Source organism: Dreissena polymorpha, chromosome 9 (assembly GCF_020536995.1).
Source record: "Dreissena polymorpha isolate Duluth1 chromosome 9, UMN_Dpol_1.0, whole genome shotgun sequence".
NCBI lineage: Eukaryota > Metazoa > Mollusca > Bivalvia > Myida > Dreissenidae > Dreissena > Dreissena polymorpha.
In genome coordinates this window covers 23466330-23491743 of record NC_068363.1, presented here as the reverse complement: position 1 = coordinate 23491743, position 25414 = coordinate 23466330, and the positions used below count along the sequence as shown (strand labels likewise).

Sequence of the window (25414 nt, the reverse complement as noted above, 5' to 3'; positions counted from 1 at the left end):
TCTGGAGTAAAAACGCATTAGCCTGCTTGACTATTCTGCCAAGTATAAATGGTTGGCGTATTTTATACCTAATATAAGCAATCTTCGTAGTTTCACACAATTAAACAACAACAACATAACTCTCCAAATTATTCAATCGTTTCGCGTTGCAACGCTTTATAATTTTTAAATCGTTAAAAGATGCATATAATGGCTAAATTAGACCATGGTAAATGTTCAGTAATACTGTTTCCTAAAAATAACATAACTAAAACAAAAATTTGCGAATCCGATACAACTTTTTTCAATTTTTGTCAATGTTCCAAAACATGAAAAAATCCCTTTAAAGTTAAAGTGATAGTATGGGCATTTTGACCTGTTGAATTGAGCTGAAAAGAATTAACAGATCAAAAGAGTTAGTTAAATTGTGGTTACTGATCAATTTTCTGCAACTTATCTTGCTACCAGTTGTTTATAAAAATATATTTTATATTCGATATTCTTACGTGACCCACTCAGTCCTGTAAGCTGAAATGATCCGTAAAACAAAATTGTGTCTTTGTGTCGTATGAACGAATCTGCACTAAAACTAAATTTAGGTTCAAAACGTACATGCATGATCAGTTGTCAAATGAAAGTACAGTCGATATTCAAATGCATTATTTTTCTCTCTCCGGGATATTGTTTTAGTGTAACCGGACCGGGGGAAATCTATGCCCTTGTTATTAATGGCATAACATAACTCGCTTTCTGCGTTTACTCTTTTATTCATTTATAGTTCACATAATTTTCGACAAATTCCATCTTCCTATATTGCATTCTTAAGCATTCCTTCTTAACTCTATTACATTCTTATCAGATCTTATTTAACAAATTCCATCCTCCTATTTCCAACTGTCTCTCTCTTACTTGTAACTCACTTTCTTTTTCTCACTGACCTCCACTTCCTTCCTTCATAAAACTAACTTGTCACTATTGAAAACCCTTTCATCCCTAGAACCAAGTCACACCCACACATCTCACTGACCAATCTTATCTCTCATTCATCCATCGAGGATACAGATCCTTAATGCCAAGTCACACCCACACATCTCACTGACCAATCATATCCATCTCTCATCCAACATACAGTACCTTACTTCCTTACTTCTATAAGACTGTAATTAATTAGCACCTAGTCTAAAAATCTTTAGTCACAGTCATTATTAATAGCTAGAGCTGATAAGCATACATTCAGCATACAGTCTGCATATTGAGTGTGAATTTAACATGAGAAGACTTCCAAGACTGTAACTAACACAATGTAATCAATATCAAGTTAAACATGTGTTTCCAAGTAACCTTCTACTGCAATTCAGTAGACAAAGAAATCATATTCAAACAGATTCACAGAAATCAATTCAATATCTTTAAAACTGTAACTACCGGGTATTGTATTGTATGAATTTATAATGTACTCAATCAAAAATCAAATCATAATATAATAATATTTGTAACTCTGTGACATTAGTATGTTGATGCTGCATTAACATATAAGTGAATATGAAGTATAAACACCAAAAATAAACAACAGTTGCTATAGACACCTATAAACTGTTAGATGCCCATAATATCACTTTAAATGATCTGTATCCCATTAAAAGAGACATTTAAGGCGATTGACGCCAGTTTAGATCCAGTTCCGCTTGCAGTCGCTTGAAAGCTGTTTGCTTAAGAGCGGTTTTCTGACAATGACAAATATTTCAATTGGATACTAATTAGACCGCCCTTTTCCTGTGACCTGGCTAATTAAATTCAGAAGCCTGGTAACAGTTTAACGTTAACTTCTACTTCTTCTACTTTGTACTTCCTACAGTCAATTGCTGACTATTACAGGAAGGCCTATTATAGGCTGATGTGGACATTGTCGAGTCTGTTTCCTGGGAAGAACCAGTACTTGGTGTCTGTGGAGGAGATAACGAGATTGCTCCCCGAGTAAGGAGCGAACCCACGAACTCCCGATCGCTAGGCAGACACCTCATCCACTACACCACCGCGACCTTAATGTTACCAATGTGTCAGACCAGGGCCTGGATTTTGAAATCTAGGACATGCATGGTCAGAAGATGTCATTTAAGATTATACATTTTTTCAAACACATACAAATGCATACAAAAATAAATAGTAAAATGCACTAAGTCAGGAGGCATTTGACTTCGGCTGGTGCCTTGGCACACCAGGTGTTTCGGTTGCAATAGTTTGATGGACTCACTACTTGGATGTGTAGTTACATTATTTACAGTATATCAAACAGTATTTAGCATGAACCAATGATTTTTTCAAACATAAATAATTGATGTAAAATGCTTGAAGGAATAATATTTAAGGTTTAAGAAGGCATTTTCTTTTTGTTTTAAAGGATATCTTTGAAAATTATAGTTTTTATGAATTTTTTGGCAACAAGGGGGTAACGCATTTTTAAAAAATGTATATAATTTTCTGACAAAAACTGGTACCATGAGTAGCATGAAACAATATTTTTTTTAAACATTTGTAATTGATGAAAAATGATTGCAAAAATAATATCTAGGGTCTAATTAAGCCTTTTTTTATTTTATTTCAATAGGTTACTCTGAAAATTCTATTTTTCATGATTTTTTTTTCGCAACAAGGGGTTATGAAATTTAAAAAATGTTACTGAATTTTTAGACAAAAACTGGTACTATAATAATACTATGATGCACTTCGCCAAAACATTTATAATTATATTGATTATTCTTGAAAATGTATTTCCCCTATTCACTAAAAATAACACTTTTAATCAGAAAATTCATATATAATGATGTTTACTTTTATTTTCAAGAAGCATAATGCCTCTTTTAAGTTGTATTCAGCCACAAGTTCTTGCCAGCCACTTAAGGGTTAAATGTTGCCTTTTTTTTACTAAATGCAAAATAATTCTACTCTTTGAGACATTCATAAAATATTTTATGTCTTTACAACACCGACAGGCTAATAAATTTATATATCAAGTACTTCCATACTAACAGGACCATTCCAGGCGGGCAACCTAGCAACCTTGATTTGTTCATATCTTCATATCAATCTGTTATATGTGTTATGAATCATTTGTTCGGAGAACATTTAATGTTTGTTATAACTTTTAAATAATTCTATGTTCAAAGTGATATTGTTATTGACCGATAAACCAACATACTGATTAAAAGGGAATATTTTATTAATTATTTGCATTTAATCTTACATGAGAAATATTTGCCTAAATGTTTTTCAAACTTTAGAGAAATCTATATACAATTAATAATTGACAACGTTTATAAAAAAAAAAACATTTATGAAATGGAAGTTTAAAGATAAAAATAAATAATGCAAGTTTTATAAGATATTCGTAATAATTTCCAATATAATTGAGTGTCTGAGCAATGTGGATGAATGAATATATCGGATAAAACGAACACTTGTCTGCACTTGAATTATGATCTATTTTTCAATATTTTATGCACTTAAGTTTAGCCTTAATGCGTTTTTATAAGCATTTATAGACAGTGTCCCTTCCCAAAATCAAGGAATTATTACTTGTCATTCATTTGTGTAATGGTATACAATAATTTTGTGGAAAAATATTTGAGAAAAACATTAGAAACGAAACTTGTCAGTGATGAAATTTTCCATATGGTTATGACAATCACCAATCGTCAGTTTCTGAAAAAAACTACGTCATGGTTTCAAAAAAATATGATGGTTGTGCCCAAATATTTTGGTGTTAATGAAGATTACTGGTTTATATTTTAATAATTTCGATTCTCATTTGATTAATAGGTGATTTCAAGGCTGATAAACTTGAAATATGCAAGCTATTCTTTCGTTTTGCATATGTCTGTCAATACATCATCATTTTGCACAATCGGTAATTTCCGTAACCACTCGTTAAATTGAAGCAGACACAAGTTTAAATAAAAAAATTATGTTTTACACTACTGGTAATATTCTACCTCTTTCTTGCTAAAAACTAATGCATGAATGATTTAAAAGTAATATTGCATCGTTTTCAGCCAGGAACACTGTCTATGACTGCAAAAAAACAACATAACAAACTTTTTGATTGACGAGATTTACTTTATAAATGCGGCATGGCATTGCATGTTCCGTAAGATAAATACATGTCTCTCAACTTTATTTATTGGATGATTTTGGACTGTTTCATCCAATCAGAAAATAGCTTTTAAACGTAATTTAGACCCATGTTTAGCGAGATAATTAAGAACCACTTTTTATACACTGCCAAATTGTGATATAACAAGTTGCCTCCCTTGTTGGTTCATGCTACTGTATTATTATGCCCCCCGACGAAGAAGAGAGGGTATATTGTTCTGCACATGTCGGTCCGTATGTCTGCCACCAGATGGTTTCCGTATGAAAACTCAAGAATGCTTATCCTAGGATCATGAAACTTCATAGGTACATTGATCATGACTCGCAGATGGCCCATATTGATTTTGAGGTCACTAGGTCAAAGAGCAAGGTCACGGTGACCCGAAATAGTAAAATGGTTTCGGGATGATAACTCAAGAACGCTTATGCCTAGGATCATGAAACTTCATGTGAACATTGATCATGACTCGCAGATGACCACTATTGATTTTCAGGTCACTAGGTCAAAGGTCAAGGTCACGGTGACCCGAAATAGTCAAATGGTTTCCGGATGATAACTCAAGAACGCTTATGCCTAGGATCATGAAACTTCATAGGTTCATTGATCATGACTCACAGATGAACCCTATTGATTTTCAGGTAACAAGGTCAGAGGTCAAGGTCACGGTGACCTGAAATCGTAAAATGGTTTTCGGATGATAACTCAAGAACGCTTATGCCTAGGATCATGAAACTTCATAGATACATTGATCATGACTCACAGATGACCCTTCTTGAGGTCACTAGGTCAAAGGTCAAGGTCACGGTGACCCGAAATAGTTAAATGGTTTCCGGCTGATAACTCAAGAATGCTTATGCCTAGGATCATGAAACTTCATAGATACAGTACAGCCAACGCGGAACAAACGTATTTCGCGATCCGCGGCGGCAAGGCAAAACGAGTCGATGCCGCGTCAGTCGTTGAAGCCGCGTCAGTATGCGGCAGCAAGTCGCATTTCGCTGCGAAGCTTCGCATCTGTCCGCCGAGGCATGCCGCGATCCGCGACATAATGCCGAGTAGATGCGCATCATGAAATAAAAAATCTTTTTAAAATTATTAGTTACATGTAGTTAACAAATTTTGAAAGAACAATTGTAATAATAATTAAAATCATAATTAATTTATTGTGCGCAGATTGTATTAGCATATACATGTAAGCAAAGTTAATGTGTCTGGCCAATTAAGTTTGTTTCCCGCCCGTAGTGTATGTATTTCACACATAAACAAGGTCACATAATTATGTTTTCGCACATACAAGTGGTCAAGGCTCCAGCATATGGTGGATTTATAAATTATTTGCATGTTGATTTTGCTATTATATTTAAGCTGAGAAAATTAGCAGTTTGAAGCCACATCAATAATCAAGACGGTGAAGACGTATTTGTTGTTTTGTTAATGATCAGCTTTTTATAACTATTGTTTGAATATGCGTATATGAACACGTTTTATTTTGTTCATATTATACAGTTAATATCGCTACTAATTACCCGATAATCCCGTATATTCCAGTTTTAAAGCAAATGCTGGTAAATATTTACGATACACAAACATCCTCCATATTTCTTTAAGTATCAAATACATTTTGGCATTTGTTACTATTTAAAGAGATGATGAAATAACGTCTAATCAGGGCGTTTTTTCCCCACTGAACACGCGATTTACGCCTGGCGTGATGTTCATGTATTTCTACAACACAAAATACACCCACACTTTGCAAACGACGTTTTACATGTCTGCATAATTTTCGAGCGCTTTTTATGAAACAAAGGATATTTAAGCACTGTTTATTTGACGCTAGAATTTGCCAAAGGTCGCGTAAGCATTAAAATTCAGAAGTGTGTTTCGGATTACAAATTTATTAATGATAATTTGATAAACGAACGAAACATTAACAGTTGCGTGTAATTAATCCAACGATAATTTGTTAAAGCGCATAACGTGTCATATCGCTTATTAAAACGTGAAAATAATAATTATGAAACCAGCGTAAATCTTGGTTTCTACACTACACATACATGTATGTACATGTAGGTGGATATCGTTTCACTCCATCCGCCGCGTACGTATGCGGCGGATTTACTCCGCGAAAGTACGCGAGGTTAATACAGACTCGGCGTCGTTGCGCGGATCGATGCCGAGTGCCACGGCGATAAGCCGCGTTAACACACGATTCGGCCGCGTGGCATAGCCACGAATTATTTTTGTGCCGCGTTGGCTGTACTGTACAACGATCATGACTCGCAGATGATCCCTATTGAATTTCAGGTCACTAGGTCAAGGGTTAAGGTCACGGTGACCCGAAATAGTAAAATGGTTTCTGGATGATAACTCAACAACGTTTATGCCTAGGATCATGAAACTTCATAGGTACATTGATCATGACTCGCAGATGACCCCTAATGATTTTCAGGTCACTAGGTCAAAGGTCAAGGTCACAGTGACTCAACTTTGAAAAATTAGTTTCCAGATGATAACTCAAGAATGCTTACGCCTATGATTATGAAACTTCTTAGGTACATTGATCATGACTCGCAGATGACCCCTATTGACTTTCAGGTCACTAGGTAAAAGGTCAAGGTCATGGTGACTTGACACAGTAAAATGGTTTCCGGATGATAACACAAGAAAGCTTACGTCTAGGATCATGAAACTTCATAGGTACATTGATCATGACTCGCAGACCCCTTTTGAGATCACTAGGTCAAAGGTCAAGGTCACGGTGACCCGAAATAGTTAAATGGTTTCCGGCTGATAACTCAAGAACGCTTATGCCTAGGATCATGAAACTTCATGGATACATTGATCATGACTCGAAGATGATCCCTATTGAATTTCAGGTCACTAGGTCAAAGGTTAAGATCATGGTGACCTGAAATAGTAAAATGGTTTCCGGATGATAACTCAACAACGTTTATGCCTAGGATCATGAAACTTCATAGGTACATTGATCATGACTCGCAGATGACCCCTAATGATTTTCAGGTCACTAGGTCAAAGGTCAAGGTCACAGTGACTCAAATACTGATAATTATTTAATATATTTTGCTTGATACAATCATGTACATCTATATCAAATGAGATCATACTGTAATTTCAGTGATGAATTTCAGTGAATTAAATTAAATATATATAAGTAACTCCTATATCTCTCCCACAGCGCGCACACCTAAACATCCTGCTGTGTACCTATCCAGATCTAGATAAAAAGATATGATACATAATTATAGTTCAGAGGGGATGATTTTACCTCTGTTGTCTCAATGTATGGTTTTACTTCTTTAATCAGTGCGCTTAAAGATATATAAACATAGCACCAGGGTCTTTGCTTCAGGCAATGAATATTTCATATCCTGATCTATTTTTCTAATGGATATTTTAACTAGTTCCTACATTCAATACAGTCAAATATATGTTGAGTAGTATCTGTACACATCGGTAGATTAAATTTGTACATCAAATATTATTTTTTTATTGTTTTAAAAAGATAAAGTTCAAATGTTCATACTAGATTCATTTAGAACCTTAGTCATGTCACGGAGATCTAGAGTCCGTGGTCATGTGGTAATTAAACATTTTAAAATATAACCACTTTTATATAATGTCCTGACCAGATCTCAAATGCATATCCCTTTTCTCTGTCACCCTGGTTATCTCCTATCAAAATGGCAAATTAAATGCAGAACCGTACTTTATACACAATGGTTGAATTAAAAAAATGACATCCTTTTCACATGGAAATTTCACTTTGACAGTCATGGAAAAAGAGCCTGCATAACACAGATCAAAAATACTTTTTATTTGTGGATAGTCCCATATCTTGAAACTCTATGTGCATAAATATCTCAAGTCTTCATGAAATCAGGACAACAAAAATGTTTGTTTAAGTCCTTACATGTAATTGACCTGGCTATAGTAATCAAATTATTATAAGCTCAATTAGTCTATTTATGTCATATGCTTTGTGTATTGTAAACATTACACACAATATTGCAGGTACATGATAGCAATAAATAATAACAAAGCCATCCATACTATAAAGGTCAATGGCAAAGCCTGTGAGAAAAATTTGAACACATTGAGTGTAATCACACAACGTGCTCATGGTGAGCTTTTGTGATCGCTTTATGGCTGTCGTGAGCCGTCAACATTTGCCTTTTTAACTCTGTGGATGCCACATTTATATTCCAATCTTCATAAAATTTGGCCAGAATATAAGTCTCAATGATATCTTTGATCATTTCGAAAATGGTTACAATTGGTTGAAAAACATGGCTGCCAGGGGGTGGGGCATTTTTCCTTATATTGCTATAGTAAAACATTGTTAACACTCGCGAGTTCACATTTATTTTCCGATCTTCATGAATTTTGGTCACAATATTTGTCCCAATAATATCTTGTTATCCCAGGTGAACGACTTTGGGCCTTTCAGGCCCTCTTGTTTGTTCATCTTACCATTTGAAGAAAAGATATCATTGCACAGATGTATTCAGGGGTTTTTTTTACTAAGAAAGTGACGCCGATATTCGGCGTCTTCCCCTACCAGAATTTTTCCCCTTAAAATACAATTTCCCCACCAAAAATATCATTTTTCACCAAAATATAATATTTTCACTCAAAGAAATGTTTATTTTTCCTTGGGGCATTTGACAATTATCCAATTTGCACCATGTACAACGAATTCGCGCTCTCTCTCTCTCCAGACGAACACACAACATCTGGGAATCCCAGTTATTCTAAATATAGCTCTTAAATAACGTCATGTAAACTGGGCAACTAATCGTAATAATCATGTGACTATTTTACTGGATACCGGTCTTGCGCGAGAAGGGTGTTTCGTCAATTAATTACCGGAAACCAGTCGAATTTTCATCCAGGCTATGTGCAAGCCGAGGTATAAACGTGAAAACAGAAAAAAATGTCTCACAATAAGCGTTCTTTCACAAACAAAATAAAACATTCGAACTCGGAAGATACTGAACGCATCGAGGCATTTTTTAAGAAAGAATCATCGAAAACCGTTATAACCCAGCAGGATTCCGAGGTAATCAACATCGAACATTGTGAAAGTGAAAGTAGACAATCGGCAGCTGCCGCTCCTTTCCCTTCCAATACTGTAGCAAATCAAGATCGTCAACCCATTCATCATGAAATTGAAATCACAAAATTGACATCGTCCCCCGGCCCCAGTACAAAAATATAGTTGACAACATTTCCCATTATTAGATCTACACCTGCAACTTTATTAAGGACTTTGACTTTAATACCTGTTAAATGTGTTTAAGAACAAAAAGGACAGAGACAAGTCTCTTTTGACGAGTTATAGACATTGAAATGAACAGTTTTTATTTTTTCCCCTAATATCTCTCTTTCGCACTCTTTTTTTCCCCTTTCACCCAGCGTCCAGCGTCTTCCCCTTTCTCTGAAAAAAAACCCTGGTATTTTACTTTTAGAATGTGTTATGCTGCATTTCTTATGTGGCTTGTTCGGGGTATATTGTTTAGCACATGTCGGTCAGTCCGTCAGTCGGTCCGTCCACCAGATGGTTTCTGGATAATAACTCAAGAACGCTTAGGCCTAGGATCATGAAACTTCATAGGTACATTGATCATGACTGGCAGATGAACCCTATTGATTCTCAGGTCACTAGATAAAAGGTTAAGGTCACAGTGACTAGAATGCTTAGGCCTAGGATCATGAAACTACATAGGTACATTGATCATGACTGGCATATGGCCCCTATTGATGTTCAGGTCATTAGGTAAAAGGTCAAGGTCACAGTGAGTCAAAACAGTTTAATGATTTCCGGATGATAATTCAAGAATGCTTAAGTCTAGGATCATGAAACTTCATAGGTACATTGATCATGACTTGCAGATTACCCCTATTGATGTTTAGGTCACTAGGTCAAAGGTCAAGGTCAAAGTGACTCAAAACAGTCAAATAGTATCCGGATGATAACTCAAAAATGCTTACGCCTAGGACCATTAAACTTCATAGGTACATTGATCATGACTGGTAACCCTTTTTGATTTTCAGGTCACTTGGTCGAAGGTCAAGGTCACAGTGACTCATAACAGTAAAAATGAATTAACACAATGGCTACCACTACAACTGACAGTCCATATGGGGGGCATGCATGTTTTACAAACAGCCCTTGTTTGTCTTATGTTGGTAAATGTTCATCTCGGTCAATTCTAGGTTAAGTTTGAAAGTAGGTCATATGTGGTCCAAACTAGGTCAACAAACCAAATCACAGAAAAGGTTAGTGAACACTCCAGAGGTCACATTTTCTTCCAGATCTTCATGAAAATTGGACAGAATGTTATCTAGATGAAATAAAGTTTCAGTTTGAAATTTGGTAGTTTGTCAAAAACTAGGTCATTAGGTCAAAATATAGAAAACTTCCTTTACCTTTCTACAGGTAACATTATCTTCCTGCTTTTCATGAAAATTGCTTACAATGTCCATCTTAATCAAATCAAAAGCTGAATTTGCAAGTTGGTCATGTGCAGGCTAAAGCTAGGTTACAACTAAGTCAAATCATACACAAGTTTTTGACACTATAGAAGGAGTTTTGGGTGAGCGATACAGGGCTATCTTGTTTTAGAACAGCCTGTAGTAAGAAAGGGAAGGTATTGTATTTGTTTCAAAAGTAACATTTTATTGTTATTGGAAGTAACTGAGCAATTATATGATGTCATAGATTTGGTTATTTTGCTCACTTGTTATGATGTGACAAGGTGAGCTTTTGTTATCACTCTTTGTCTGTTGTATTTTATCCAAAGATTATTGTGAACACATAAGATATCATTTTACAATGCTTAAATTTGGGTGTCACCTCTTTGCCAGATTCTTATGAAACTAGTCACCTCTATGTCATTTTGGGTTTCATATTCTATCAAAAATTAGGGCACTAGGTCAAATATAAGAAAAGGTCTGTTAATACTTTAGTGGTCACATTCTCTCTTTGATCCACTTGTAAATTGGTTAGAACATTATTTTAAATGATTTCAAAGTCAAGCTTGAAAGTAGCATATTCAACATTTAGGTCACAAGGTCTAGTCTCTGTGATTAACAGGTCACGTTCCAAAGTGGGTGATATGCTTCCAAGCATTTGATCAATAACTAAAATCATTAAAATCTATGTTAACCCTCTCATTTTTTACCTGATCTTCATGGCAGTTGATCAGAATGTTCAAATAAATAAAAGTAGGAACTCGGTAACAAGGCTCAACTAGATCTGTTGGACGCAAATAGTTTGTTCATACTCACAATGCCTTTTTTTTCTAGATCTTCATGAAAAATTAGTTAACACCACTAGGAAACAATCAGTTTCAGGTGAGCCACATTGTGCTGTTAAAGCTATCTATGTATAGTATAGATTGTTACAAAATTTTGTTTATCAATAAAAATAAATGAAAAAAATGGCTTTCTGAAAGTTGTAGTCTTGGATGATATATTCCTCAACTTATAATCTACGACAATCTTTTGAGAAGAAAAACAAAATTTGACTATTATTATACCCCAACATACTGTGATTGGGGGCTAGCACAGGAATTCTCAATTATGTTCCTCGAAAAATAATGGGTTAGCATATTGTTGCTGTTTTATCCAGTTGTCTGAACCATTACTCCCAAAAGAATTGTAAGTTCAAATATGAGATATTTAGGTAAATAAATCTCATTGAAGGGAGTGCAGTGTCCAAGAATGAAAACGATTGCACCACAATCATTAACTATTGACCTGCGGATAAATGACAAGCAATAACGAGAGCCCCGATGGCGTTAAAAGCATAGGTGCAAGATACAGGGAAGAATGGCGTCACGTGGTATAATGTAGTTCGATATCGCCATCCGCGAATTTCTCAAATCAATAATTTCAAACAATTACCGACTATTTAAATAGATAATCTTTCCATTTACATCAGTGTTTGAAACGCTTATGAAAAATAATTACCCAAGCCTTTCAAAATTTAAGCACGGACAGATCTGTATCGATTCTTTTCTCTATTCTTTTCACAAATGAAAATAGACGCTACCCTATTTGTCTGCGTCAAGAATTTGTCGTAAAACTTGTGGTAAGCGTTAGATGCAGACGTGCACAACAGATTGAGTTCTGAATACAGATTTCTGAATGCAGATTTTTATAGAAACTCCTCACAGCAGTTACTTCCCTTGCTTCGCCCGGTCAGTAACTTCTAGTATAAGGGAGGCCACTGCGTAGGAGATTGAGATTTATAGTGCAGATAGAATTGTTTTACGAACGAAATTTGTTTTAGGTTAGAAGATTTTTTGACATAAAACGGTCTTAGAAAAATTCACTAAAAACGGTGTCAGCAATATTCTTGGAAGAAAACGTTAGAAAAACGTTTCCAAAAAAAAATTGTAAGAATGACCATATACTAAATTATATAGATATTTCGTCTGATTTTTGATCAGGTAAGGCTTCATAAAGGGCAACCGATGGATGTGGATTTTCGAAATGTGGTATATACCATAAGCATAGGTGCGTAAACGCACCTATGCTAAAAATTACACAATTGCGGTGATGTAGATTAACTTAAATGGATGCTTATTTATTTTATGCTTTCTGGTGATTTATAAAGAAACATCAGTGAAATAAACTGGTATTTCACTGTTTCAAACAGTGAAAAATAAACAGTGAAAATATCAATATGTTTCGCTGTTTTTTCTGGGAAAATGGATATTCCACCGAATCCAACAAATATCCTCTATATATCCATCCTCTTCAGAAGCATCGTGAAACCAGTACTTTCAGTACTTTGATTAATACATGTTAAATAAAGAAAAAGTTTGACACAAGTAAACATCTACATGCGTACAAATATATCATACGTATAACTGCAGGCCTGCGTAATATGCCGAAGTGATTTTGAAGTACTTTGATTGATTTAGAGTCATAATCTTAACTCATAACTGAGACATTCAAATTTGAAAAGTGTTGCATTAGAAAAGTCTCCAAGTGTATTTTTATTGTAGAAAACCACACATTTTGACAAAATACCATTGCAAACATTGCAAAATGTGTACAAGTAAGCCTAGTGTATGGAGATGGTATAACATAATTTTTTGGCAACTTAACATTAGATTCACAAAATGTCACTTCAATAAATTCTAAGTAAACTTTTTTATCCAAACTGGTTTTAACAACCAGTTTTTATAGGTTTTAAAAAAGAATGGTTACAAAAATCAATGAATTAATTTTGATGACCTAAAAATAAATTTTTATAATAAATGTATTTTCAACTAGATTCTTATCAGCAGCATGTCAAGCATATTGTCCAGAGAGCTCAATTAACTATCTGAATCATGTCAATGTTTGACAGTTGACCCCTAAGTATGACTCAAACATGTGGTATTTTGTTTCTTTAATGTGACTGGAAAAATAAATAATGCTGGTGCGATGTGTAAAGAAAAAAGAGCAAATTAGAGTTAAGTGGGTAGAACCCAATGAAAAGATAAACTAGAGCTTTGTCACAGACATGACGTATACCCCCACGTGCCGCATTGACACAGACTATTTTGCATGCTGTCTTCACAAAACAAGAGAATCTAATTTATGGCAATTTTTAAGAATTAGTTTATCATTTATAGCCATTTTGACCGTTGAACTATTGAATTCTTTCACATGACACGCCCTCCAATGCCTGTGAACAAAATTAATGTACAGAGTCATTTTAAAATCTCACAATGAATGACATTGTTATGGCCCAGACAAGATCATTTATGCCATTTTTGACCTTTGAACTAAAAGTGTGACCTTGACTTTGGAGATATCAACGTAATTCTTTCGCGCAACACACTGTTCAATCATGGTGAACAAATGTGCCAAATGATTTTTTTAAATCTCACGATGAACGACATAGTTATGGCTTGGACAAGCTCATTTATGGCCATTTTTTACCTTTGAACTAAAAGTGTGATTTTTACCTTGGAGATATCAACGTAATTCTTTCGCGCGACACACCTTCTAATGATGGCGAACAAATGTGCCAAATGATTTTTAAATCTCACAATTAACGACATCATTATGGCCCGGACAAGCTTATCTAATATTATGGCCATTTTTTACCTTTGAACTCAAAGTGTGATCTTGGACATATCAACCTAATTCTTTCACGCAACACACTGTGCAATGATGGTGAACAAATGCACCAAATGATTATAAAATCTCACAATGAATGGCATAGTTATGGCCCGGACAAGCTCATGTATGGCCATTTTTGTTCTTTAAACTCGAAGTTTGACCTTGACCTTGGAGATATTGACGTAATTCGTTTGCGAGAAACACCGTCTAATGATGTTAAACAAATTTGCCAAATGATTTTAAAATCTCACATTAAATGACAAGTTATGGTCCGGACAAGCATTTGACCATTGTCCTGCAAGTGTGACCTTGATTTTTGAGATATCGACATACTTTTTACACAAGACACAATGTCCCATGATGGTGAACAAATGTACCAAATCATTTTAAAATCTAACTATAAATGACACATTTATGGTCCGGACAAACTTTCAATTAAAAACGCACTAAGTGACCCCGTGACCTAGTTTTTGACCCGGCATGACCCATATTCAAATGTGACCTAGACATTATCTAGATACAACTTCTGACCAAGTTTGGTGAAGACTGCAGGACATTTCGGGACAGACAGACAGACCGACAAAGTGACTCCTATATAGTCCCCATTACGAATGGTAATGGGCGTATAATAAAAGGTTTTACTACCACAAAATAAAACTAATGCTCCGCTAACATAATACCTCATCTAATTTTAAAACCGCAGTGTTGGCCTCCTTATCTTGCGCAAGGCACTTTGAATCACTCAGCAGTTTGATCAGCGTCGTCAAATATTCCTGGAGCTTCTGGTCTGAGATTTCCAATGAAGGCGGGTGACAGATTTCATTCCGCAATTCACGAGCCTATACAAAAAAAGAGACCAATGTTTACTTATAAATACACAATATGTAAAATAACAAAAAACAAGAGCTGTGTTTTTTGAAACACAATGCCCCTTACTGCGCTTTGAAGTCCCAAAGCAGCTATTTAAGAGAAAACAAGGCCCATAACTTAGCCAAAAATCAATGAATCACAACGAAATGCACACTTCATCTGTAAATCATGTAGTTAGATTCAAATACCAAAAATCAGCTCAATATCTGAAAGTTGCGTAAAAATATACTCCAGAAAATGGTTATTATCTATGGAAATAATTTCCAAGTCCCAGGCCTATAAATTTGCCAAATATCAACGCATGGGAACGAATTTTACACTTCATCTGAATGTCATGTAGGTAGACTCACATACCAAAACTCAGCTCGATATCTTAAAGCGTTGCATAAAAAACATCTGCAAAACGGTTAATATAGAGAAAATTTTATATGCACTTTTGTCTCAAATCTCCATGCCTTTTACTTTCTATTAATAGAAGCTCCTACCTTGGATTATATCCATTTAAAAAATATTACTTTCCTTGTCAAAAATGACCTTGAACCTGCCAAATGATAAATAAAACAAATTTCCCTTCAAAGCTTTCCTTGGCACAAATTTAGATCAGTCAAAGGCCTGTATCTTCGTCAAACATCAAAAGACAAGAACGCATTTTACACTTCATCTGTAGGTCTTGTAGGTGGCAGGGCTATAGATAACAAGCGTATTTGCGTTATTACGCAATTAAAATAAACAAAAACGTAATAAAATTCAAAATAAAGCGTACAAAAACGCAAATACAAATTTAATAACGTAATTCCCGTAAAAAAACGTGCATCAAAAAGGCAATTCTTAAGAACACCGGGCGTATTTTTTATACTGTTTATTTTCCATACAAAAATGTACCAGATAGTTTATATGCCGTCCTATGAAGAAAAGAAGGCAGTCTTTCCAGCCGTTATCAATCTTTGGGGTATTATCGTAATTATTCGTAGAACCGTCCAATTTCTACTTTCATTTTCAAGATATTCAACTCAAAATGACCCGAAAACGGGATGCATCGTTTTGAACAGCCATAACTGCATCAATTGTGCAGCTATTTTCACGAACTCGGCCTTATCCAACGCAAAAATGAATGAACTTTGATCAGAAATTCAGTAATTGTTTGTTGTTACGTACAGGGACCTTTTTGAATTCCATTTGTATAAATAATATAGTAACCTTAGTAGATTTGTATTATATTATATATGTCATTCCCTAAATTACCCAATTGAGGTTAAAAACCGGGGGTGAAAAACCCAATTAAGCTCAAAAGTAAGGGGTAATTTTTTTTTATAAAACTCTATTGAATTTACAAAAACCCTATTGTTGTCAAAACAGGGGGTGAAAAACCCAATATACCCCAAAAATTATCTATAGCCCTGAGTCGGAGTCACATACCAAAAATCAACTCAATATCTTAATGTGTTTCGTAAAAAAAAATCCGGAAAAGAGAAGGGTGGACAGACAGATGGACAGACAGTGAGACTGCTATATGTACCTTTTAGGGGCATGAACAAGAGCACCGCATAACGGGTGCCACATTTGGCTGCGGGTGCAGTTTTGAATAAATGAAAGCTTGTTAGAATTATTTTGTTAGAGGTCACAGTGACCTTGACCTTTGAACTAGTGACCCAAAAATGGGTGTGGCGTGTAGAACTAATCAAGCTGCAGCTACATACGAAGTTTCAAAGTTGTAGATTGAAGCACTTTGATTTTGACAAAATGTTAAGGTTTAAGCACGATGTGGACGACACTACACGACGACGGACACGACGAGCAGGCCATGACAAAACCTCGTGTTTTCTACAAACACAGCAGAGCTAAAAATCAACAAAGGGCACACATTTAGTAATATTACACATGATTGTTAGAAAAGACAAATAAAATTGTTAAATGTTACTGTAAAACCATACAATAGTTATCATAATATATAATTACTGCAACAATATATAATTATGTGATATATATACGCACAAAGGGATATTTTGGAAAAATAATTATAATAATCTTAAGTAATTAAAATACTTCATTTTAGTAGTTCAATATCAATAGAAATTTGGGTTGTTGTTAATTTTTTTTCATCCATCACTAGGCAGTATCACATCATTATCAAAATCAACTTCAATCTTACACTTCCATAGGAAATATTTTTAAAGTTAAATGGTTGCAATTGGCCAAATTATGAGCTAAACTAACACATTGACTGGTAGCCAGCCATATTTTAAAGAGACCTGAACGTTTTCCAACTAAGTTGAGATATCATAAGAACAAATATAGGTCACCATGGCGTAGTTCGTATGGTGTCTACCTAGCAACCAGAGGGTCACGGATCTCCCCCAAAGCCACCAAGTACAAGTACTGGTTCTACCCAATAAACCAACTCAAGAGAGTTTCAGTAAGCCTTAAGCCTTTGATGCAATAGAGCTAAAATAAATAGGCAAATACTGAATATTTTTAGTGAATAACATGAAAATTGGGCTAAAAATATGCAAAAATTAGTATTTACAAAGTTTCAATCAGGGGTTTCCTTGCCAAATGCCATCATCTCAATATGCGGCAAATTTTCTTAAATGGCGACAATTTTTTTCAAATTTAAATTCAGTATAGCCACATATGAAAAACATTCACGCCCCCTGGAAGCAATGTTTTTGCAATGTTTTGGGCACATTAGGTTATATTTTAAACTTGGCTGAGAAATCATTCGAACAATAATTGTTCTGACCATGTTTCATGAAGATTGGACCAAAAAATGACTTCAAGAACGTTCAAAAGGTTACTACTGCCATGCCTAAGGGTGGCCATGTTTTGCAACAAACTGCAACCATTTTCAAACTCTGCCGGGATATCATAAGAACAAATGTTCTGACAAAGTTTCATATAGATTGGACTTAAAAATGTAACTTCTAGAGTCTAAATAAAGTTTCATTAAAGGCATATAAGGAAAACTGCCCCGCCCCCCCCCCCCCCCCCCACCTGTCATCAATGTTTTTCAAGTGACCAGAACCGTTTTCAACTTCTGCAAAGATATTATACAAAAAATGTTCAAACCAAGTTGCATTAGGATGGGCTTAAAATGTGACTTCTAGAATGTTATCTAGCTGTATCTTTAATTAGACCTAGCGACCTATTATATGAAATCACCTGACCCTGTTTTGAACTCATCTGATACATCAATGGGACAAATGTTGTTATCAAGTTTCATCAAGATAAGAAGTAAATGTGGCCTCTAGAGTGTTAACAAGATACATGTTGACAACACACAACGGACCAAATAAAACAACAAGAAACCGTCGGAGACGGGTGATGCTCCCCAAAGTTTCTTCTTTACAAAATTGCACTATATATTCAGATAAAAGGAAATGTCTTGAGGGGCATAACTTTTGACAAAATAATACGATGGATGGTTTAGCAACTTAAAAATTTCAAAGGGCCATTACTCTCTAAATAAATCATCTAACCAGAACCCACAAATAACATGCGCATCTGCTCAAGGTAGTAAAGCTTCCCATAAAGCTTCATTGAATTTCGGTCATAATATAGTTGCTGAGAAATAGCCCGGACAAGAATTGCACTATATATACAGTTAATGGAACATTTCAAAGGGCCATAACTCTGTGAAAAATCATCTGACCAGAACCGGCTGTTAATATGCATATCTCCTCTTGGTAGTGAAGATTCCCATAAAGTTTAATTGAATTCCGGTCATTAATTGCGGAGAAATAGCCCGGACAAAAATTGTGCACGGACGGACGGGCTCACGAATGATACATTGTGTGTCTATTAATTTGTGGGACTATCAAAATCGTATTGTGGGTCTTTTCATTTTTGTTTCTAACGAATGATACATTGTGTGTTTTTCAGACTTCTGTGTCTATATCACTGCGTGTCTTTTCACCCAATAAATTGTGGGATCATATTATGTCAAATTAAGAGTTACAACTCCACTGGAAAACTATGTATTTAACACAAATACATGTACCAACAAATGACACATATGTTAGAAATGTTTAATAAAAACATATCGTATCAAATAACTGTCACAAATGCCTACTTTTATAAATGTAAACTAATACAATCAAGTATTTGCAATCTATGCTAGTGCTCTAAAGAAACAATACAACACCTATTCTTTGAATGTAGAAAATTTCACTCATTGTAATCACTTTCCCCAAAAGGAATATTGACATAAATTTCCTTTATCATGTTCAAAAATATTATAAATGAAATGATCCGCATTGTGCATCAAATTGCGCTTAACCACAACTAACTGGATTCACACATTAAAAATGGCAACACTTTATAATGTAATTTCTTCTCTTTCTCACTTCAGCCATACAAAACCACATACCCGGTAAAGCATCACACACCAAGACCATGGTTACCCACCAATTCAACATACATTACATTCAGGTACATTTACACAACATGACTTAAAACTACACATTTTTTATGTACACATTTTTTATTTTTCAGAGGTGTATGTAAAGACATATAGTGGATATTTTGCCTGCAAGATAAAATGGTCAGAAGTAATGTGCATCATTGGTCTATTCAAAACAATGTTGCAAACCAGTAAATGACAAAATGCAGGCATACTGGACAAACTTTAATAGCATAAGATTAACAAAATGGTTGTGGAATGTCACTAATATGAACCTAACATCAATTATTGTGGGTCATCAAAGAAAGATATAATTAAAATGTTACTGAAAAAAATATGACCTTATTCTTAAACTAAAATATCCGTCTCTGTAGGAAGAGTGTAAAGATTAGTAAATATCAGATTTAACTATGTTCGCAAATGGATTTTACTGCAGCAGAACTAAATGGAACAAAATAAAAGAATTAAAAACGAGGGCTGTCCGAGGACAGCGCTGGTCAACTTTTTCTGAATACTTGTCACATATTTGCTCAGATCACATGTTTATTTTCAATATGTTCAAGTTATTACAGAGTATAATCTCAGATCACACGTACTTTTCAGTACATTGAAGTTTTGTAATTTAAGCTTTTGTAATGAAAAACTAACATTGACAAATACAAATAACATTTTCCAAAAGTTATTTGTGATTTATAAAAAAAATTAACCACAGCAAATGCCGCGGAGGGTACAATAGCTCTCATTTTCTTTGAAAAGTTGAGCTTAACGACACCTAGGGAAAGTCAAACAAATATTGAAATTTAATGTCGTATTCTTTTACAGACTCAGTATAAATCCTATCTACAACATGTATAGACAGTTAATATGTATAAAATATATCTCCATTTACCTATACACACACGTGACATGAACTTCAGAACTAGATGCCTGTCGAGCCCAGTGTCAATAAAGCAAAGTTGGTATCCTGTTTGCACACAGACACAATTAATAATTAAAAAAACCTGACAAAAACCAACAAGAAATTGTTTAAAAAATGTGTCAATGCATAAGGGAGATATAGACCGGACAAGGTGTATAATGCTAATTTTTGACCTTTGAACTCTTATATCGACTTGAGCGACTATATCTGAGGCAATCAGAAGCCTGTTCATGAAAACGACGAGCCAATGAACACCAGGTTTTCTAACAGACACATGCGCGTACACCTGTGTGTTGGACCATGTGGCTTTTTTGTGTAGTGGGACTGTCAAACTCGCAGAACCCATGCAACGGATTTATATTTGATGATATTTGAAGTGTGACCTTGACCTTTGAGCGAGACCTGGATCTTTCGTGATGCACACCGGCTCATGGTGTTTAACAATTATGCAAAAATATTTTTTAAAAAGTGTCAGTGCATAAGGGAGATACAGACCGGACAAGGTGTATAATGTTAATTTTTGACCTTTGAACTCTTATATCGACTTGAGCGACTATATCTGAGGCAATCAGAAGCCTGCTTATGAAAACGACGAGCCAATGAACACCAAGCTTTCTGATCGACACATGCGCGTACACCCGCGTGTTGGACATGTGGCTTTTTGTGTAGTGGGACTTTCAAACTCGCAGAACCCATACAACAGATTTATATTTGACGATATTTGAACTGTGACCTTGACCTTTGAGCTAGAGACCTGGATCTTTCGTGTTGCACACCGGCTCATGGTGTTGAACAATTATGCCAAGTTATTTAAGAAAGTGTCAATGCATAAGGGAGATAGAGACTGGACAAGGTGTATAATGCTAATTTTTGACCTTTGAACTCTTATATCGACTTGAGCGACTATATATGAGGCAATCAGAAGCCTGTTTATGAAAACGACGAGCCAATGAACACCAGGCTTTCTAATCGCCGCATTAACGTACACCCGTGTGTTGGACATGTGTTTTTTTTTTTGTGTAGTGGGACTGTCAAACTCGCAGAACCCATACAACGGATCTATATTTGACGATATTTGAAGTGTGACCTTGACCTTTGAGCTAGAGACCTGGATCTTTCGTGTTGCACACCGGCTAATGGTGTTTAACAATTATGCCAAGTTATTTAAAAACAAAGTGTCAATGCATAAGGGTGATACAGCCTGGACAAGCAATCCTGACCCAAAACCTAAACCAAAGTACATACAGACACGCAAGTGCAATTGTGGCAACTATATCGAGCTCAATCCCAGCGGCATGACAATAATCATACTGGTAAACATTCCCATCAGAAAAAACTAATTGTCAGTGTTTTATTCAACTGCCTCGTCCTTTTAAAATATTACAAACCAGTAACTGTATAACAAAAAACATGCTTAGGGTGTGTGCATATGTTTTTTGAACTAACAATTTCAAACTAAAAATGTCTAGACAATTCTTACAAAGTTTCCTCAAGATTTGTCAAACTTGATATTATCTTGAAAAAAAAAAATGGATCAAAAATGTGTCTTCAAGCATATTTACAATTATTTTTGTAAATTTTTGCACACATTCTAGCTTTTGGATCCACATGGCCCAGATTCCATATTGGTCTTGCCAAAATATTTTCTTCAAGTTTGGACCATACATATGGCAGCTTAAGTTACATATTATAAGCAACTTTTGGAAAGGACACACAATCTCTTTTTTTTAAATAACAAAAGTTGTGAATCTAAGAAAAACCACAGGAGAAAAAAGAATCTATTTGGAAAAATGTTTCTTCCTAAGTAGTTACAAATAGAGCTTGCTTCTAAAATTCATTTGTGACCTTATGTTCATAACAAGTGTTTTTATTATATACCTTAAATTTTACTTATATTATTTGTAAACTGAAATCAGGTATATAACAAAATAAATAAGGTACATTCCAAAAGCATCGATGAAGCAAAAAGGAAAATATTGTATCTAAGCTTTTGTATTAGCATTTTTAACCTTATTTGATAATATACCAGAATCTTTTCCACCTTTAGACATATACATAGTAAAGTTTCAATTCAACAAATAAAATGCACACACAAAAATTACCACTTGCATACAAACATCACCCATATTTGCCAAGTCACTGTTGCATAAACTTTTCAATGTCCCTCGAAGGTATTCTTATAATGTTCCATCCGAGTACTGGTAGTAAACAACATGTTTTTATTTTTTCTTATGATTCATTACACTAATTTTCTTAATTATCTTGTCGTTTGACCTTTTCCATATTTGCCCAGTTTTCTTACGACTTTTCTGTTTGGCATCTTCAACCTGCTGTTTCCGCGGACAAATTCCACTTTTTAGATATTAACTAAAGTAATTTTTTATTTCCCCCGTTTCTACCTCTGTGAATTTCTGACGTTTGCAGCCTTTTTGGGGGGGGCTTCCTTTTTCTCTTTCCCTCAAATTCCTCTTCATCCCCATTTGATATAGTGTGGTCATCTTCGTCCATGCTTCTGAAAAAGTTACAAAGAATATTATTCAAATAGAAGCAAGCAACACTAATTCAAAACTTATTACAAAATGTATACCGGTAGTCCTTATTTCTGACAACACACACTACAGTGGCGATAATTAAATCAAAAGGACACCGAGGATTCTGCTATTTTGGTTTTCTCAGATGAGCTTGTTCAGCATAAATTTCCAAAGCATTACCAAAACGCAACCTATTGTCTAATAGACAAGTTTCACATCAAATATCTAAGCCCTAGTTCTTGCTCTATCAGAAAATAAGTTTTCTCTATGCTCACAATGAGCATTTTGTAATCAGGTGCGCTGAAAAGTAGTACTGAGATCTTAGAAAGCCATTCGAAAAAGTAAGAAAAGTAAAAACACTGGAAAGCGCAACTCAGCTAAAAAACATTGATCTCCAATGGGGATATTAAAGTACATTGTTTCATTTTTTTTAAATTTAACTTACCCATAGCCATCTGGGGCATCAAGACTTGTGTGCTCAGCATCGACTTCTGCTTGACCTTCAAGACTAATGTGTGCTCAGCATCGACTTCTGGTTGACTTTCTGCTCTATTTTCATTACCACATTTCTCTGGACCAGATGTTAGAATGTCTGAAAACATTCATCAACTGTTTACAATGTGTACTGTTAACAGTAAATGCACCTACATATTTATCGGATTTCATCAATGTCATAATCAAGCATCTGCCATGTACAATAAAACAACAGTCTACATTATAGCAGGGCCACTATGGGTTGAAAAGGGATATAGATATACAGCCTGCAAATTTAATTATTTGATTGGCTGATAAGGTAGGTCCAAACAATAATATAGATTTCAGCAAGAAACTCCGGGAAATGCCATTTTGTTTTAAGTCAGTCTGAATCTATTCTAGTATTAAATAAGAAAGTAAATGTGAAATGTTATACATACATGTAGATATTTAAATAACATCATTAATAAGTAAGTGTTTTAAATTGGCCCTGTTATTTGTCCTCGGGTCAGTCTTATTGGCCCTCTGCCTTGGGCGAATACGACTGCCCTCGGAAAAATAACAGTTGAGACCAATATCAAATCACTTTATCATCAACAAATAGTCAAAATCAGTGCTAAGAAAATTTATATATATTTTTAAATATAAGACATTTATGAAAGAAAAATATACACATACATGTGTTGTCCTAGAAAAACATTAACATTTTGCATTTAACTGCTAAATCTGGTACTTACAAAACTTGTATTATTCAATCATTATATTAAATAGTTAAATGTGCTTTTAGTTTATAATTTTTATACCATTAGAACACTGAATCTAATTTAATTATAATTGACTAAAACAAGATCACCGTATAAAGGGTGCCAACGCTCGGCTGCGGATGCAGTATTGAATAAATGAAAGCTTGTCAGATTTTAATTTTTTTGAAGGTCACAGTGACCTTGACCTTTGACCTTGTGACCCAAAAATGGGTGTGGCATGTAAAACTCAAGGTGCATCTAAATATGAAGTTTTAAAGTTGTAGGTGGAAGCACTTTGATAACAGAGCAAATTGTCAAGGTTTTAGCACCAGGCGGACGGTAGACAGCAGACGCTGAACAACGAGCTGGCTGTGACAATAACTCGGGTTTTCTCCGAAAACAGCAGAGCTAAAAATCATCAAAAATACCTTCAAAAGGAATGCTCCCAATTTCATCAAGGCTCTTTCCTACAAACTTTTCTGTAAGGTCCATGTCTTGCATCAGCAATACTTTGCTGATTTTGACTCTTTCAATGAAGCCAGACATTTGCCTGTAGTGGTCCAAGCGCACTCACGTTGTATGACCCAGGTGGCTACACAGCCATTGTAGCTTGTTTGGTTTCAAGTTTATCACCTGAAAATAATATTATGATCAGAAATTGCAATCATCAATCATTGTTTAATGAACTGCACTTTGGTTCTCATTACTTTTTGGGCTGATAGGAAGGCTTGTTATTGTGTAATTCATTTAATATGGGAAGGTGAAAAGTCATTCTGGCTTAAAAGAAAAGTTCCTGCATTCATAAGTCTAAGAAATTGTGTATTGTGCTTAAAAAAATAAAAAATAAACAAAAGATGTGTTTGTCAGAAACACAATGACCCCTATTGCGCCGCTTTGAGGCCATATATTTGACATTTGACCTGGAAGGATGACCTTGACCTTTCATCACTCAAAATGTGCAGCTCTATGAGATACACATGCATGCCAAATATCAAGTTGCCATCTTCAATATTTCAAAAGATATGACCAAGGTTAAAGTTTCAACGACGCTTTGAAGCCATATATTTGATCAATTTGTTATCTTCAATATTACAAAAGTTATTCATTATTGCAAAAGTTTAACCAAGTTTAAAGTTTTCAACAGAATGACAGACAGACAGGCGAAAAACAATATACCCCCGATCCTTCAATCCGAGCCTAATA

The 25414-nt window shown here is 34.9% G+C and overlaps 3 protein-coding genes across 3 annotated transcripts in view; all 3 read right to left on the bottom strand.

The window, feature by feature from the left end:
* LOC127845915 (uncharacterized) overlaps positions 1–25414 on the bottom strand; it is a 462977-nt gene that overhangs the window by 45891 nt on the left and 391672 nt on the right. The gene's annotated exons all lie outside the window — the stretch shown is intronic.
* Positions 1–25414, bottom strand: part of LOC127845424 (uncharacterized) — a 564768-nt gene that overhangs the window by 220414 nt on the left and 318940 nt on the right. The window lies entirely within an intron of this gene.
* LOC127845416 (uncharacterized) overlaps positions 1–25414 on the bottom strand; it is a 577557-nt gene that overhangs the window by 244681 nt on the left and 307462 nt on the right. Inside the window, exon 3 of the mRNA XM_052376315.1 lies at positions 14956–15114. Within this exon, the coding sequence (XP_052232275.1) occupies positions 14956–15114 (159 nt within the window). The remainder of the gene's footprint in view (positions 1–14955; positions 15115–25414) is intronic.